The sequence below is a fragment of the Pituophis catenifer genome, unplaced genomic scaffold, assembly GCF_029215685.1.
Source record: "Pituophis catenifer annectens isolate HBS135680 unplaced genomic scaffold, rPitCat1.0.hap2 SCAF_1, whole genome shotgun sequence".
Lineage (NCBI taxonomy): Eukaryota > Metazoa > Chordata > Lepidosauria > Squamata > Colubridae > Pituophis > Pituophis catenifer.
In genome coordinates, this window is record NW_027256881.1 from 241,571,684 (window position 1) to 241,588,077 (window position 16,394).

The 16,394-nt window shown below is 43.6% G+C and overlaps 1 protein-coding gene across 1 annotated transcript in view; it reads left to right on the forward strand.

Annotated features, from left to right (window-relative positions):
* The window catches only part of PKP3 (plakophilin 3), a 47,217-nt gene extending 31,374 nt beyond the window's left edge, over nucleotides 1-15,843 (forward strand). Inside the window, exons 6-13 of the mRNA XM_070957362.1 lie at nucleotides 8,680-8,854; nucleotides 9,742-9,859; nucleotides 11,365-11,532; nucleotides 12,161-12,346; nucleotides 13,130-13,283; nucleotides 13,441-13,633; nucleotides 14,770-14,857; nucleotides 15,256-15,843. Of these exons, the coding sequence (XP_070813463.1) occupies nucleotides 8,680-8,854; nucleotides 9,742-9,859; nucleotides 11,365-11,532; nucleotides 12,161-12,346; nucleotides 13,130-13,283; nucleotides 13,441-13,633; nucleotides 14,770-14,857; nucleotides 15,256-15,291 (1,118 nt within the window). The 3' untranslated portion in view covers nucleotides 15,292-15,843. The remainder of the gene's footprint in view (nucleotides 1-8,679; nucleotides 8,855-9,741; nucleotides 9,860-11,364; nucleotides 11,533-12,160; nucleotides 12,347-13,129; nucleotides 13,284-13,440; nucleotides 13,634-14,769; nucleotides 14,858-15,255) is intronic.
* Nucleotides 15,844-16,394: the final 551 nt, after the last annotated feature.

Sequence of the window (16,394 nt, forward strand, 5' to 3'; positions counted from 1 at the left end):
GGTGCAATAAAATGCATTCTTGTTCAGAGCATTTGCCTCCCTTCTGTTCTAAATTCCCTTCATAATTAGTGATGTTCCTTTAATGTTCCTAAAATACTAGTTTATTTCTTAATTCACAAACAGTAAAGCTACATTGAGGAGGGGTAAATGAATGGAAATGAAATACTAGCAATTCCTGGATACTCTCTCTTTCCTTGAACATCCTCTTGGGTAGAGATTGGAATGTCAGTCCATTAGCAAGCTCAACTTCAATGTGCCTCAATAAATCCTAGCAAAGAAAAGGGTATTAGGAGGGGCTGTAGGAAGGGATGCAAAATTCCTATAAATTAAGTGTTTGTTCTGCTTAACATCAGGAGATAAAGAGAAGCAGGCTTCTGCAGCAGAAGCAGAAGAGAGCAAGGGGCACAGTGTGGCTATACGTTGCAGTTGCTGGCAAATACCCTTCCCTAGGAAGAACTGGGAATAGGAATAAAGAGATCTGACAGAGGGAAGAGATTATATTTGCCTTCTGTTATAAAAAGTTGCTCTTCCTGTCCAACAAGCTCTGATTGTTTAATACAAAGACCAATGAGAAAGGTAGGGCCAAAGCTATGGTGCATTGATCTTTCATGCATATTTCTAGCATGTTGGACTCTTGTAAAATGTTAATGGAATTCAATTGAAGTTGGAGTGAGTAAATCCCTTGATATCATAGTCTAGGGGACCAGATGATCTTAACAGGGTGCTGTTATGTTGGGAGGGGGTGATGGTTAGAGAAGATAGATTCCTTATAAAATGATATGCTGTTAGTGTATCTCACCAGAGAAATTGGCTGGAATATTCCCCTGTTAGAAATGTGAACAAGATGAAGGGACATATTATCATATTTGGGGGAAATCCACCGGGTTCAAGACCAGCCTTAGCGAAGGGCTGCGACATTAGGGACGTAGAACCGGAGGTCGGGGAGGGGGTTGGAGTTCGATTTGAAGAGGGCTGTTCCATCAGCATAGTGAGTGGGAGGGGCAGATATGGCGGAAGCTGGGGACCATATCATGTGTGGGGAATGCGCACTCGCTATCTTAGAGCGATTGCGCATTCCGGTCCCCAATGCTTTTCTTGTTCCCCAGGTTGTCCAGATTCTCAGGGCCAGAGCCTCCGGCTGATGTTGTGCAACGCCAGGTCCGTTGTTAATAAAGCCCCCCTCATTCACGATCTTATTCAGGAGGGGGAGGCGGACCTGGCGGGCATTACGGAGACCTGGTTGGGCCAGGAGGGGGGAGTCCCCCTCGTGGATATATGCCCACCCGGCTTCCGTGCATTTCATCAGCCGAGGGCTCAGGGCAGGGGCGGGGGGGGTGGCGGTTATTATAAAGGAAGGTCTGGATCCAAGGGAGACCACTGTTCCACAGATAGCCGGATGTGAGTCCCTCTTTGTGAAGTGGGGTCATGGAGTACAGATGGGCCTGTTGGTCACGTACCTGGCTCCCTGCCACGTGGCAACGGCCCTGCCCGAGCTCCTTAACGTTATAGCCGAGGTGGCGGTGGACACCCCCAGACTTGCCATCATGGGGGATTTCAACCTGCCATCTATCGGTGAAACGTCTGAGGTGGCTCGAGAGTTCATGGCTTCCATGACGGCCATGGACCTTACTCAGTTAATTAATAATAATAATAATAATAATTTTATTTCTATACCGCCCTTCTCCCGAAGGACTCAGGGCGGTGTACAGCCTATTTAAAAACACAAAAAACACAACAACAATTTAAAATTTAAAATCATTAAATAATTAGGCTCCAATTAAAATCCCAGAAATTTAAAATACCCCAATTTAAAACGTTATGTTAATAGCCCTGCCTGGCGGAACAACAGGGTCTTCAGAGCGCAGCGAAACACCCGGAGGTCGGAAATCCCTCGTATTTCGGGGGGCAGTTCATTCCACAGGGCTGGGGCTCCCACAGAGAAGGCCCTCCCCCTGGGTGTCGCCAGCCGACATAACTTGGCTGATGGCACCCGGAGGAGACCCTCTCTGTGGGAGCGGACTGGTCGGTGGGAGGCTATTGGTGGCAGAAGTCGGTCTCGAAGGTACCCGGGTCCTATGCCATGGAGCGCTTTAAAGGTGGTAACCAACACCTTGAATCGCACCCGGAAGACCACTGGGAGCCAGTGCAGCTCGCGCAGGAGGGGTGTCACGTGGGCGCAACGAGTTGCACCCATAACCACCCGCGCGGCCGCATTCTGGACCAGTTGGAGCCTCCGAGTGCTCTTCAAGGGGAGCCCCATGTAGAGAGCATTACAATAGTCCAACCGGGAGGTGACAAGGGCGTGAGTGACCGTGCGCAAGGCGTCCCGATCCAGAAAGGGCTGCAACTGGCGAATCAGGCGAACCTGATAAAAGGCCCCCCTGGCCACGGCCGTCATGTGCTCTTCTAAAGACAGCCATGCGTCCAGGAGGACACCCAGATTGCGAGCCCTCTCTGTGGGGGGCAAAGATTCACCCCCAATAGTCAGCGATGGCACCTGCTGACTATATCGGGGCGCCGGAAGCCACAGCCACTCGGTCTTGGAGGGGTTGAGTCTGAGCCTGTTCCTCCCCATCCAGGCCCGCACGGCCTCCAGGCAGCGGGACATCACATCAAGGGCATCGTTGGGGTGGTCATGACCCCACTCACACAGGGGGACACACTCTGGACTTAGTTTTTGTCTCTGGTCAGTGGTTGAGTGGCCTCGATATAGGGGATATAGCCATCGAACCCTTGTCATGGTCTGACCACTCGCTCCTTCGACTGGACTTTCTAACCGCTGCACCCTGCCGCAGGGAGGCGGGACCGACCAGGTGGTTCCGCCCCAGGCGCCTGATGGACCCTGATAGGTTCCAGATGGAGCTTGGGCCATTTCCTGAGATTCTGGCTCATGACTCGGCTGAAGACCTGGTGGCCGCCTGGGATAGTGCGGCTGCCGGGGCCTTGGACCGAGTCGTGCCTTTGCGGCCTCTGACCCGGCACCGAACTCACCTAGCTCCTTGGTTTTCCGAGGAGCTTAGGGAGATGAAGCGCCGGAAAAGATGCCTGGAGAGTAGTTGGAGGACCAGCCGCTCCGAACCTGACCGAACACTGGTGAGGTCTCATATTAAGACCTACCTAGTGGCGATAAAAGCGGCGAAAACTAGCTATTTTGCCGCTCTTATCGCGTCATCAGATAATCGCCCAGCCGCCCTGTTTAGGGTGACCCGCTCCCTCCTCCATCTGGAAGTGCGGGATGACCCCTTGCAGGGTCGAGCTGAGGATTTTGTGCAGTATCTGTATGACAAAATCGCTCAGATTCGGGAAGGGCTGGCCTCTGACTGGGTATGTCCAGACGGGATGACTGAGACAGGTCTTGAGAGTGTTATCTGGGGGGAGTTCGATCCTGTGGCTCCCAAGGACATGGACAGGGTCCTGGGACGGCTGAACGCGACCACATGTTTATTGGACCCGTGTCCCTCCTGGTTGGTACTGGCTTCCCGGGAGGTGACACGAGGCTGGCTCCAGAAGATTGTTAACGCTTCTTTGGGTGAGGGGGTCCTGCCGGCCGCTTTGAAAGAAGCGGTGGTGAGGCCCCTCCTCAAGAAGCCTTCTCTGGATCCGGCTGTTTTGGCTAACTATCGTCCAGTCTCCAACCTTCGCTTCATTGCGAAGGTTGTTGAGAGTGTGGTGGCGCAACAGCTTCCCCGGTACCTGGATGAAGCTGTCTATCTAGACCCGCTCCAGTCCGGCTTCCGGCCTGGGCACAGCACGGAAACGGCATTGGTCGCATTGGTGGATGATCTCTGGAGGGCCCGGGATAGGGGTTGCTCCTCTATCCTGGTCCTGTTAGACCTCTCAGCAGCTTTTGATACCATCGACCATGGTATCATGTTGCACCGGTTGGCGGGGTTGGGGGTGGGAGGCACCGTTTTGCGGTGGTTCTCCTCCTACCTCTCTGACCGGTCGCAATCTGTGTTGACAGGGGGGCAGCGGTCGACCCCGAGGCACCTTGCTTGTGGGGTGCCACAAGGGTCGGTCCTCTCGCCCCTTCTGTTCAACATTTATGTAAAGCCGCTGGGTGAGATCATCCGTGGCTTTGGGGTGGAGTTCCATCAGTATGCTGATGACACCCAGCTGTACATCTCCACCCCAAGCCACCCCAATGATGCCCTTAAAGTGATGTCCCAGTGCCTGGAGGCCGTGCGGGCCTGGATGGGGAGAAACAGGCTCCAACTCAACCCCTCCAAGACCGAGTGGCTGTGGCTTCCGGCGTCCCGATATAGCCAGCTGATGCCATCGCTGGCTATTGGGGGCGAATCACTCGCCCCCACGGAGAGGGCTCGTAACTTGGGCGTCCTCCTGGATGCACGGCTGTCGTTAGAAGATCATTTGGCGGCCGTGGCCAGGGGGGCTTTTTATCAGGTCCGCCTGATACGCCAGTTGCGCCCCTTTCTAGATCGGGACTCCCTACGCACAGTCACTCAGGCACTCGTCACTTCCCGCCTGGACTACTGCAACGCTCTCTACATGGGGCTCCCCCTGGGGTGCACCCGGAGGCTCCAGCTGGTCCAGAACGCGGCCGCGCGGGGGATTTTGGGGGCGACGAGGCGCTCCCACGTGACACCTCTCCTGCGCGAGCTGCACTGGCTCCCGGTGGTCTTCCGGGTGCGCTTCAAGGTGTTGGTGACCACCTTTAAAGCGCTCCATGGCTTAGGGCCGGGGTACTTACGAGACCGCCTTCTGCCACCAATAGCCTCCCACCGGCCAATACGCTCCCACAGAGTGGGCCTCCTCAGGGTGCCGTCCGCCAGACAATGTCGGCTGGCGACCCCCAGGGGGAGAGCCTTCTCTGTGGCGGCGCCCGCCCTCTGGAACAACCTCCCCCCAGAGCTACGTACAATAACAGACCTCCGGATTTTTCGTCGGGCCCTGAAAACCCATTTATTTCAACTAGCTGGGCTGGCTTGAGCCAAATTTTAAATGGGTTTTAAATTGGAATGTTTTAATTACGGCCAAAATTATTTAATTATTTTAAACAGTTTTAGATTTTGTATGCTTTGTATGTATGTCTTGTTTTTACTTTGGCTGTTCACCGCCCTGAGTCCTACATTGGAGAAGGGCGGTATAGAAATTTAAACAAATAAATAAATAAATAAATAAATATTTGGTGGGCATGTAAAAAAGCTGGAAATTTTTAGATTCAAATACACAAACTGTTTCAGAGTGCACAAAGTTGGAAAGATTCAGCATGGAGGAATGGCTGGTGAAGATGATGGAACTTGCTGAGATAGATACATTTACTTCTTTGATCAGAGGAAAGGCAATAGCTACATTTATTGCTGACTGGAAAACCCTTCTAATGAATTTACTGAATGATCAGGAATTTATGGTTTGGGTGATTTGACAGGATTATAGAAAGAAGAGAGTTATGAGGAGGCCAAATTTATAATTGTACTTGTAACTGCTGTAAAAAAGATTGGAAGTTAAAAAACAGAAAAGACAAGTGTCTACTGCCTTCAAGTGAGGATGAGTTTGTCCAGAGAGAGTGATCTCCCATCTTTTGCCAACTACATGGCAAAAATCTAAGTTTATTATGGGAATGTTTTCTCAGCTCTCTTGTGTACTAAAGTCCTTCATATACGATCAGCAAGCCCAAAGTGCCAAAATGAATACTGCAGTAATAATTGTATTATTTTTCCTAGTAGCCTGGGGTTAATTACAGTCTTGCACAAGATCCACTTTCTAAACTAGACAAACCTAGGACCCTCCTTTAGTTTTCATCCATTAATTCCCTCATAAACCATCTGCCTCTCTACCAATATGCAAGCAGAGTAAATCCCAGCTAATCTGTATCACTGTCTTAGTTTCATAAGAGGAAATACCACTTCATCTTTCTTTATGTTGCTTCTCTGTTAAGCGAATTCTGACTTTTTGAAGTCTCACTTTATTTTCTCTCACCCAGTCCTTTTCATTCCAAGAATTCTGTATGAACATAACCTGATTTTCCAGAAGCACAGTATTTTCCCTCCATGTATGGCTTAACTGCTCTTCAGCTACTCGAATGCAGAGTTGCAATGAATATCTTCATTTCATAAGCAAATGTATGTTGGCTGCTAAAAGAACAACCTAAATTCTTGTTTACTAAGTTGTGCTCATCTACATTCACTAGTAAGCCATAATGTGAATTCAGCAATCCTGTCCTTTGATTGCCTGCAATTTGAATGGAAGTGTCTCTGCCTTAAATTGCTGTTTCATTGTCATACTCTCTTCCTGTTAGTGGTTACCAAGCTGGGTTAAAACTCTTTGCATTTTTATTAACAAGTGTAGGGATTAATGTCCCCCTTTGCAAAAGGCATATTAAATATCTGTTCATTCCAAATTTCCCAAGAGGGATAATGATTATTCCTTTCGGCAAAATCAGCTATAGAAGCTTTGGCAGAAGCTGAGGGGAGGCATGAAATTAGTAGCCATACTAAATTTAGTTAGTATGGGGTACTTGTGTGAGTAGGTAAGCAAGTCCAAAGCCTGCTGGGATGGAGGCCTGGCATATCAACATCTACAGCTTCTCAAGCAGCTATGACAGTGGTTGACGCACTGGGATGCTGTAACAGTTAAGACTGCTCATGAACACAAAATAGAATGAATGAGTGACATTTCCTGGTGGCAGCAGATAATAAACTAGAAAGGGGAAGAAGCAGAAGCTGATTCTTGCAGTTTTTACATTGCTAGGCAACCAATATTTGTAGTTATGGGGGAGGGGGGAGTTGATGCTATTGGCCTTATTGAAAGCCTGTTTTCAGGCCTCCCAAAAGTTAAACCTAGCTGGAGAACCCTTTTGTGACTATATAGCACACCCCTTTACAACGAGGAGGAAGAGGCAGAGGTCAGCCTATAGCCTTATAGGATCAGATTGTGATTCCTATTATCATTTATCCTCAGTTATGTTGGTGGAGTTGATGTTCAACAGTATCTGGGAGAACAGTATTTTCCATCCTTACTGAAAAGTAACCTGACAAATATGAAAACTAAACAAAATTATGTCCTCTCGTCTTGTGGAGCTCTCAGCTGTGAGAATCTAGACAGGGGAAAAAAGGAGATAAGTTGCTGGAAGGCATGGTGCTTGGCTGGGCCTACAAGGCTGTCTTGCTTCAACAAGTTGATATGATTCAGCCATTGTGTTCTTTGCAGTGAAATATTCTAATAATGTTGAGAGCATCACAGCGCTTGATTTGTGCAAGTTTATACACAGCCATCACCTAAGCAGAACCTGTCTGCTTCATATTTTTGCTGTCCAAAAAGAATTTTCTCAGAAAGTTGCTCTGTTTCTGCTGTTTTGTCTCTACTCATTACCCCAACTGATGTAGATAGCTAACAGACAACAATCCAGGATTCTGTTAATTTCCTCAGGCTTCACTAAAACAATCAGAATTTTTTGCAACCACTGGCTTTTCTACAGAATAGATCCGCAGTATACATGTTGGCCTAGTTGGTTCTTTCCTCACAATGGGCACTTATCTGTTGCATCCTATGTGAAACCAGATTGTTGTCAGAAATAATCTAGAAATAATCTAACTGCTTTTTTAACATTGAGTTTCCAGTTTATTTCAACTGTTGTTTAATTAAGGGAACTTGCTGGCTCACTGGAACAATCGTTTAAAAAAGGGTTTGAGAAGACATGAAATAGCTTGCATGTACATTTAATACCAGAATCAAATGAATGAGTAATCTTGGTTGTACTCCAGGATTCGTCAAATAACAGATCTTGCATTATTCAGAGTTGCTATGGGATCCAGCAAAGAAAACATTAGTCTGAGGGTAGTAATAGTGCTCAATGGCCCTGCTCAGCCATAGGCTCAGGTGGCCTTAGGAAAGTCATTCTGTGCCAGGTGACATGGGAAAGCAAATGAGACAGGTTAACATTTTTCCAACCGGTAAATTCTTTGTATGTAAGTTTCAAGGCACTTTCTGAATTTGGGATAATTCAAAAGTAACTTCAAGACAGGTCAGGGCATCATTAGACTGGTGTTTGCCCTCTGCAATTTTGCTCTGCAGTTAAAAATCTTCCTCTGAGTTTAGTCTTAGCTGCCTATTTGTAAAAGTGAAAATGTGACCTAAACCTAGTTGTTGAACAAATTAAGGAGATAAGGATTGTGAAGCATTCTGCACTCTAAAAGTTAATGATGATGATGATAATTATAACTTGAAAGCAACACAGGGATAAAATAATATACTGCAACTTTTACCTTATTCTGGATGTGTTGTGCATGAACAGTAGCCTAAAAACCATGTTTATTTCCATGGGAAAAAAACTTATGTGATTTTAAATATCAGATTGATGAAATGTGTTCATTCTCTACTTCTGACTTTGTTTTGTATTGACACAGAGGAAAATCTGACTGAACTCTTCTGTGTAGTCAAAGTTTAAACTGCTGCTTTAAAAGTTACTGGTTTTACGTATGTATATGTTACTATGGATGCAATTCAACTTCCTTTTTCTTTTTCTCCCTCTTTATTTTCTGATTTGTTTTAGTTTTTTCTCCTTTTGATATCATAAGCAATAAATATTGTTATAAAAAGCTGATTACTTGTAAATCCCAAAGGTCTGGTATGTATAAGGAGCCATTCTAATCTTGCTGAATAATGCCTTCTGTAAAGATATTGTCTCATTCTGCTGTCTTCTGATTGATTGCTTTGCAGGCATTTTCTGGAATCTGTCTTCAAGTGATAACCTCAAGGACCGCCTTGCCCGGGACACTTTGGAGCAGCTCACAAACCTGATCTTGACCCCTCTCTCCGCCTCAAGGAATGCAGCTATTATCCAGCAAAATGCCTCTGAGTCAGAAATCTTCTACAACGCCACTGGCTTCCTCAGGTATTTAACTATACGAGAATTATAGGAACTGAAAGAAGTAGGAAAATCCTGATCGATAATAGTGGTCATTGTTGTTATAACCTTTTAGTAAGATTGGTAGGGATAAAAAGAGAAATGCAAGCATTACTGAATCTCATTCAGCAAAAATAGTTCACAACTAATGTAGAAATAGTGAACACCATGACTTTCATAAGTTTCTCAGGCAGTTGAGTATGCTCTGTATTGTATGGATAGAAGAGAATATTTGTCTATCTGTATGGTATGCTTCCACTAAATATATATGGAAGAGTTATTCATCCATAGCATTCCTCATTTATGCTCTTTTAGTCAGTGTCACTGATTTGATACATAGCAAAGATTAGAATCAGGACAATAGCAACACGATCAGCACATTATGTTTCTGACAGAAGAGGATGAAATTGAATCAGTACTTGAAGTGGAGTGTAATTCATTTATGATATGTATCTATATATGGCTGCTGGAACATTATGTTGGATTGCAAAGCAAGATACTACGAGAGTGCAATTCTTACTATGAAAATATTCTTTTTTCCCCGCAAATATAAATCAAATTTTGCTGCCACTTCATTTTGTCAAGATTGTGGCTGCATTATATGACTTAATTTTTGCTGGTTTGAATGTCTATAATTGGCCATGCTTGGTAGAGTCAATGAAAATGGGGATTCTGCAACAAATTGCTGATTCATGGTTCAGATAATATTCTGGATCCGTATTTTACTGCTTAGTGGAGGGGGACAGATTGTCTGAAAAATGTTCCCTGAGATATTGTATTTCTTTTCTAAGAATAAGAGGCCAAAGACTTGAGTTTGAAGAGGGTGCATTGAAGGAATATTTTTGTAATGATACCCCTTCCTGTTTCTCCTGTAGGAATCTTAGCTCTGCTAGCCAGCAGACTCGGCAAAAAATGCGTGAATGCCATGGATTGGTAGATTCCATGGTTAGCTACATAAATAGTTCACTGGAAGTGGGAAAATCAGAGGATAAGGTGAGATCTTCTGTTTTATTCTAAATCCAGCTTGAGTCAAGTAAATATTTAATTGGGTTGTCCTTCATAGTCCATCCAACATACTTTTCCTTAGGTTTAACCAGTGGTGGGATTCAAATAATTTAACAATCGGTTCTCTTCCCTAATGATTTCTTCCAACAACCAGTTCACCAAACTGCTCAGAAAGTTAACAACTGGTTCTCCCGAAGTGGTACGAACTGGCTGAATCCCACCACTGGGTTTAACCTGTCATTTCATTATTTACCTAAATAAATTGCTGAATGAAACATTTACTATTTATGGGCTACTAGTTCAGTAAAGAGGCATTGTAGAAGATAGATACTTTCTAGACACACATTTTTAAGGCAAGCATTGAAAAGAAACCAAAGGTGTAACAGTAAATGTTATACATAATGCACAAGAACATCAACATTTCATAAATTTAACATTAAGATAAAAATTTTGGTTAGAGGGGGCACCTGCCAGATGCATCTCCGTAAAAAATAACACTTCCATTTAAACTTTTCTTTTTAGATATAATCTTAAAAAATGAAGTGCTTTATATTACTGCAAGTACAGTAATTAGAATATCAGATCAAGGCTGAGGAGATGTGGGTCTGAATTCATCTTCAGCCATGAAATTCACTAGGTAATCTTAGCCTGTCAATAATTCTCTGACTGCCCTACTTTACAAAACAATTGTGACAATAAAATGAAGAGAGCCAGTGGCTGTGTTTGTAAAACACATTTAACTTTGTTCCTGATTATTTTCTTAGTTTGCAAGGTACATTGAAGGATAAATCTCAGCTGGCCTTTGTTCACACAATATTCTAAGACAGTCAGAGGTAACCAGAATTAAAGTGAATCAAGTTTAGCTTGTCATGCAACTGTAGCTGCTAAGTCTGTAGTTGACCTTGTTGAGTATACAGCCAGTGAAATACACCTCATGCTCCATGTGCAAAGGTGGATATCCATGTAATAATTTAAAATATATGATATTATGAATTGTCTAATAGATTAAAGATCTGGTTCTTCAAGTAAAGTCCAATGCTCTTGGAATAGAGATATCCAGGAACTTATTCTTCAGCCTAAAAGATTCTTGGCAAAAATACAATATGGGTGGTTTCTGCCACCGAAACAACCTGAATCTGTCAAAAGCTGATGAAGATTCTTGTTATAAGATGCCTCAAGCAAACATGTGAAAAGCAAATGATGCATCATTAAACAAATATGTAGGTTTGATACAAAAATATTATAAAATACTCTTTGTTTGGAGCTCTCTATATTATTGCCTAAGGGATCCTCTAGCAAGAATCAAATAGAAATCAGAATATATAAAATACACTATTAACATCTGAACATCAATTTAACCCAATTTAGTCTATGCCAGTTACTATTAAAAATTAAGAAAATAATAGAAAAATTGCAATAAATAATATACTATAAAAAGGTTTGTTTTGGGTTTCTGTTTTTATTTTTTCAAAAAATGGATTTTGTCCTCACAGAGTGTTGAGAATGCAGTCTGTGTCCTGCGCAATCTCTCCTACCGACTTTATGATGAAATTCCTCCTTCCTCACTCCAGCGGCTAGAAGGATATAAGAGGAGTGATGGAGCTAACATGACAAGTGAACTAGTAGGCTGCTTCAGCCCACAAAGCAGGAGGGCCCGAGAGGTGAGACTCTGAAAAATGCCATTATGGGAGAGAACTGAGCCTGTTCTGGGCAGCCCTTACTTCATGGGGTGAAAAGTAACTGAGAAAGAAAGGAAAGAAAGAAGCTCCTGCTTGACTAAGAAGACTAGACTCTGAGCACATCAGGATTCAATCCAAGCCCCTATAGTCAAGAACAGGCCTCAGTCCCATATCTAGAATCTTCACTAACATATTGCTCTGGACAGAATAAATTTTCTCCTTAGCGAAATAGTAGTGAATCCCCACATGAATGGGGAGGTATTCTAGACACTGAAACCCCAATATTTTTTCTGGAATAGAAATTATCTTTGGTAATTGTGATATCTAGTTCCTCTGAGTAATATGCCTTGATTGGAGGGAATTAATGCTAAAGTATAAGAAAGGCATAGAGTTGTTATGGGAGGAATAATATCCCGAAAGAACAGTAACTGGGTCAAAATGATTAGAAATAAGATGTGGGAGAATAGGCTCCTTGGGAATGGATTGAGCAATAATAAAGCCTTTTTCAACTGGGTAAGCTGTAAAGGAGACAAGAAGATTGTAGCTAGAACAAAAGTTCATACAGCCTCAAAGAATGGTCTCTTAAATACTCTCTTACTCTTCTCCTTAGCTCCACATGAACTCTGATATTGTGACTTTCGCAGAAGTTTCTAAGGATCCTAAAGGGTTGGAGTGGCTCTGGAACCCTCAGATTGTAGGGGTGTACAACAGGCTGCTACAGCGATGTGAACTGAATAAGCATACCACGGAAGCAGCCTCTGGAGCGCTTCAGAATATCACAGCAGGAGACCGTCGGGTAAGGCTGACTCCAGAAATACCAGCCTGAATCCTCTGAAGATTTTAAAATAAAGCAATGCGTTTTAAAGAGAGGGGGAAGTTAAGATGTGAACTTGATGTTTTGTAGGAAATGTGAGTTAGATATGGAAGATGAACTCTGATAGTTTCCTTATGATGGTTACATTCAAAGAGCAGTGTAGCAAAATGAAGTAGGCCTGCTCAAACAATGGAGCATATCTGTTGCCAAAGCTACCAACAACCTTTCCTCATTTTTTTCCTGTGCCCTGAAGGAAAAGGGCTCTGAGGTTTTTCCTGTGGTTCAGTCAATAATACTTATCGACACTACCAAAGCTCTAGAGTTTTTAAAGTAACATATAGAGAAGATATCTATGAAGAATGCTTGCTATGCCTACTTTGCAGTTGCTTGAACAGTGATTGCATTGAAAACTTGCCCATCTTGTTTCGGAGGGTGAGAAAAGGGGAAAACCAATAAAGTTGATTGCAGGAGGGAAAGGAGTGACAAGGCTTCCATTGTCTGCCTAAAGCCAGACATGATTAAGGCAGTTATCAATGGTCCAGAAAGCACTGGGAGTAAAGGAAAGGTGAAGAGTAAACTGAGTCATCTGTTGCAACAATCAGATATTTCTTGGTATAGATATATGAAAGTTTTATATTTTTGCTAGAGCACCTTATAGTAGAAGAATCAGTTGGATATTATTTCTCCACTGTGCCTGGAACATTAGTATTGACTCGGCAGGTAAATCATCATTTGCTAGCTCATTCTTCTTTTCATCCGTTGTAGTGGGCAGGTGTCCTCAGTAGGGTGGCTTTGGAGCAAGAGAGGATCCTGAACCCTGTACTGGACAGAGTCCGCACAGCTGACCATCACCAGCTTCGCTCTCTGACGGGATTGATTCGCAACCTGTCCCGGAACGCACGCAACAAGGATGAAATGTGTGAGTTATTCCTATAGCAAAACACAGCAGGGCCTTGACAAAGGAGTTCCCTTTATGCAATTTAAATGCTTTACTTATATCATCCACAGTGAGATTTTAGACAAAGTACATTTTCTCTGTGTACTATTTGCTAACCACTTTTGTTTTGGATTGGCAGCAACCAAAGTGGTGAGTCATTTGATTGAGAAACTTCCTGGAAGCTCCGGAGATAAGTGGCCCCCAACAGAGGTAATAGTCAACATCATTGCAGTGCTGAACAACTTGGTGGTGGAGAGCCCCATTGCTGCACGTGACATTGTCTACTTTGATGGCCTACGCAAACTCTTCTACATCAAGAAGAAAAGGGACAGGTATGTGGGAATGGCCAGGAGTTTCCATCCATACTCCATACAGACTTCACCCTTAGAGCATCATTTTACACTATTTAATTTCTGGATTCCGCTGCAGCTTCAGAAAACTTTCTTATGCCCCTTGTTTCAGCATCATAAGAGTGTGATGTTTACTAGATTCACCTAATGTTCAGAAGTAGAACCAATTTGGTATGGGAGTTAAGGCATCGAGAGTTCTGGTCCCTCTTTAGATAGAAAGTCAACTGGTGACCTTGGGCCAATCATTCTCTCTCAGCCCTAGGAAATAGGCAATGGGAAGCCTAAAAACTTCGATTTTGCAAAGAAAACTGCAGGGACTTGTCCAGGCAACCACCCAGAGTCAACACTCACTCGAAGGCACAGAGACACAATCCTCAAAAGGTGCAGTCCCTTTCAAAAGCAAGAGGCAAGTTCCAGTGCATAAATCAAGGGCTGGAGATAGGAAGGAAATGGGCAAGGAAGCAAGCCTGTCAGATCTCAAAGATTTTCAGTTGACTTTTATGAATTAGTCCATCTAAATTATTTATTTCCAAGACTTGAGAGTTTTTTTCCACCCTAACCTGACTTCTTTAGCTCCTTTGTTTCCTATTATGGCATTCAGACTGATCCATGCCATTTATCCCATGGATCTTACTTTAAGAGCCTGGTGGGTGAAAAGTCTGATATACTCATTTTGAAAATGCCCCTCTCCGAAGGGCTCTTGTTGAATGTGCACCAGCTGCTTACAGAAGACCAAAGTGCCTATGTAGACTGGCAATCCTAGAAGAAGAATGGTTGGCACTTCTGAGATTTGTGTAGCTAATACCATTCAGTATTGCATTACAGGAACACAGAAAAGTTTGGCTGCCTCTGTCCCGCCTTCAGCCTCAAATCCTCTTAAAAGTAGCAGCAGTTTTCCTGGCTTTGCAAAAGTATAGATCTGTTCCTATAGGGATACTGCTGAATAAATATTGGCGATCAAAGGGACATAATCCAGGTAATAGGATAAGAGTCCAACCACAGATCAATATGAATATTTTGACTTAATGTCCATTAGTAATTAATGGAGAAGGAATCGGTGTGTATTTGAGTCCCAGTGTGCACCAGTAACATGTTACAGATTTCTCTTCTTTCTCTAGCTTGGACAATGAGAAGGCTTCCAGAGCTGCTTCCAGTCTTTTGTCTAACATGTGGCAGTACAGCAAGCTTCATCGGGACTATAAAGCGGTTTGTGTTTTTTTCTCTCTCTATTCTCTCTTCCAAAGTGAGCTCATAGCACCTAGGTCTCTAGCGTAGAACCCAGGGTTGAAATCCAGCAGGTTCTGACAGGTTCTGGAGAACCGGTAGCAAAAAATTTGAGTAGTTCGGAGAACGGGCAAATTCCACCTCTGGCTGGCCCCAGAGTGGAGTGAGAATGGAGATTTTGCAATATCCTTCCCCCTGGAGTGGGGTGGGAATGGAGATTTTGCAGTATCTTTCCCCTGCCACGCCCACCAAGCCACGCCCACCAAGATAGAACCCATAGGTGAAACCCTTGGTATCTGTGGGGCTTAGATATGTTAGCATTTGCTGGATCATCACTGACCTGATGTTTGCTTCTGACAGTCTTTTTTTATGTTTTACAGAAGGGCTTTCGGAAAGAAGATTTCATTAGCCTGTAAAGAAGAGGACCTGCAGAAAATGGACTCTCCAGCCCTAATTGTTCTCCATGAATCTTGTTAATAAAGTACCACTAAGGACTGTGACCCTATGTCACGAAACCCCCTTTTGCAACCCCTCTCCTTTTTAAAGAACCAGTGTCAGTTGGCTAATATGTTTTATTTTTTCCATTTAAAAGTCTATATAAAGCTCGGGTTTCTCTGCCTTGGCCATCTTAACACCATGAAAGTATCCCATGATACTTTGACATTGACTGAAAATGCAAATTGATGTCCATGCAAATTCTGAAGCCTCCTATCAGCATTGCTAAATCCATGTCCTGACTTCCCATAGAGCTGGGATTCTTTTTAGAATGTATGGATGTTGATGTCACAGCAGAAATTCCAGGCTGCTAAGGATAGTGGAGAAGTTCTCCCAAGGATCATTGTATCAAGGGTGCTTTTATTTGCTTCCATGTTTATTGCTTTCTTTTATTCCCTCCCCTCCCTCCCTGGAACTCCCCTAAAACTCTCACTGGTTATTGCAGTGTTTCTCAACCTTGGTAGCTTGAAGATGAGTGGACTTCAACTCCCAGAATCCCCCAGCCAGCAGCGCTGGCTGGGGGATTCTGGGAGTTGAAGTCCACTCAACTTCAAGCTTCCAAGGTTGAGAAACACTGGGTTATTGCATATATTTTTCCTACCTCTGTATATTCTGGAAATAATTTGCTTGCATTTAATTTCAAAAGGACTGGCTTATATGAGTTTGAGATATAGATTTTAACTGTATGTATAAACCTATTTGTAAGATTTTAGGAAAGTCTAATTATCGGGAACTGAGGAATAAATGTAGGCTTTTAAAGTTATATTAACCAATGCACAAGAGGAAAGAGTGCTTTGGAGTATAAATTTATGGTGGTTTGGTGATGGATTTTCTCATTTTTATTTGAAAGCTATAATGAGTCTGAAGACATAATTTTCTGGAGCTACATATGGCATAATTTACTTCAGGTCTTGTGGGTTACAAAGCCTTTAAATGGGGAAAGAAATTATGGAAAGGAAGTGCTTGCTCTAAGGAGATACTTAAACTGGGTATCAGTCTCCCTGTGATTTGTACAGAATTTTAC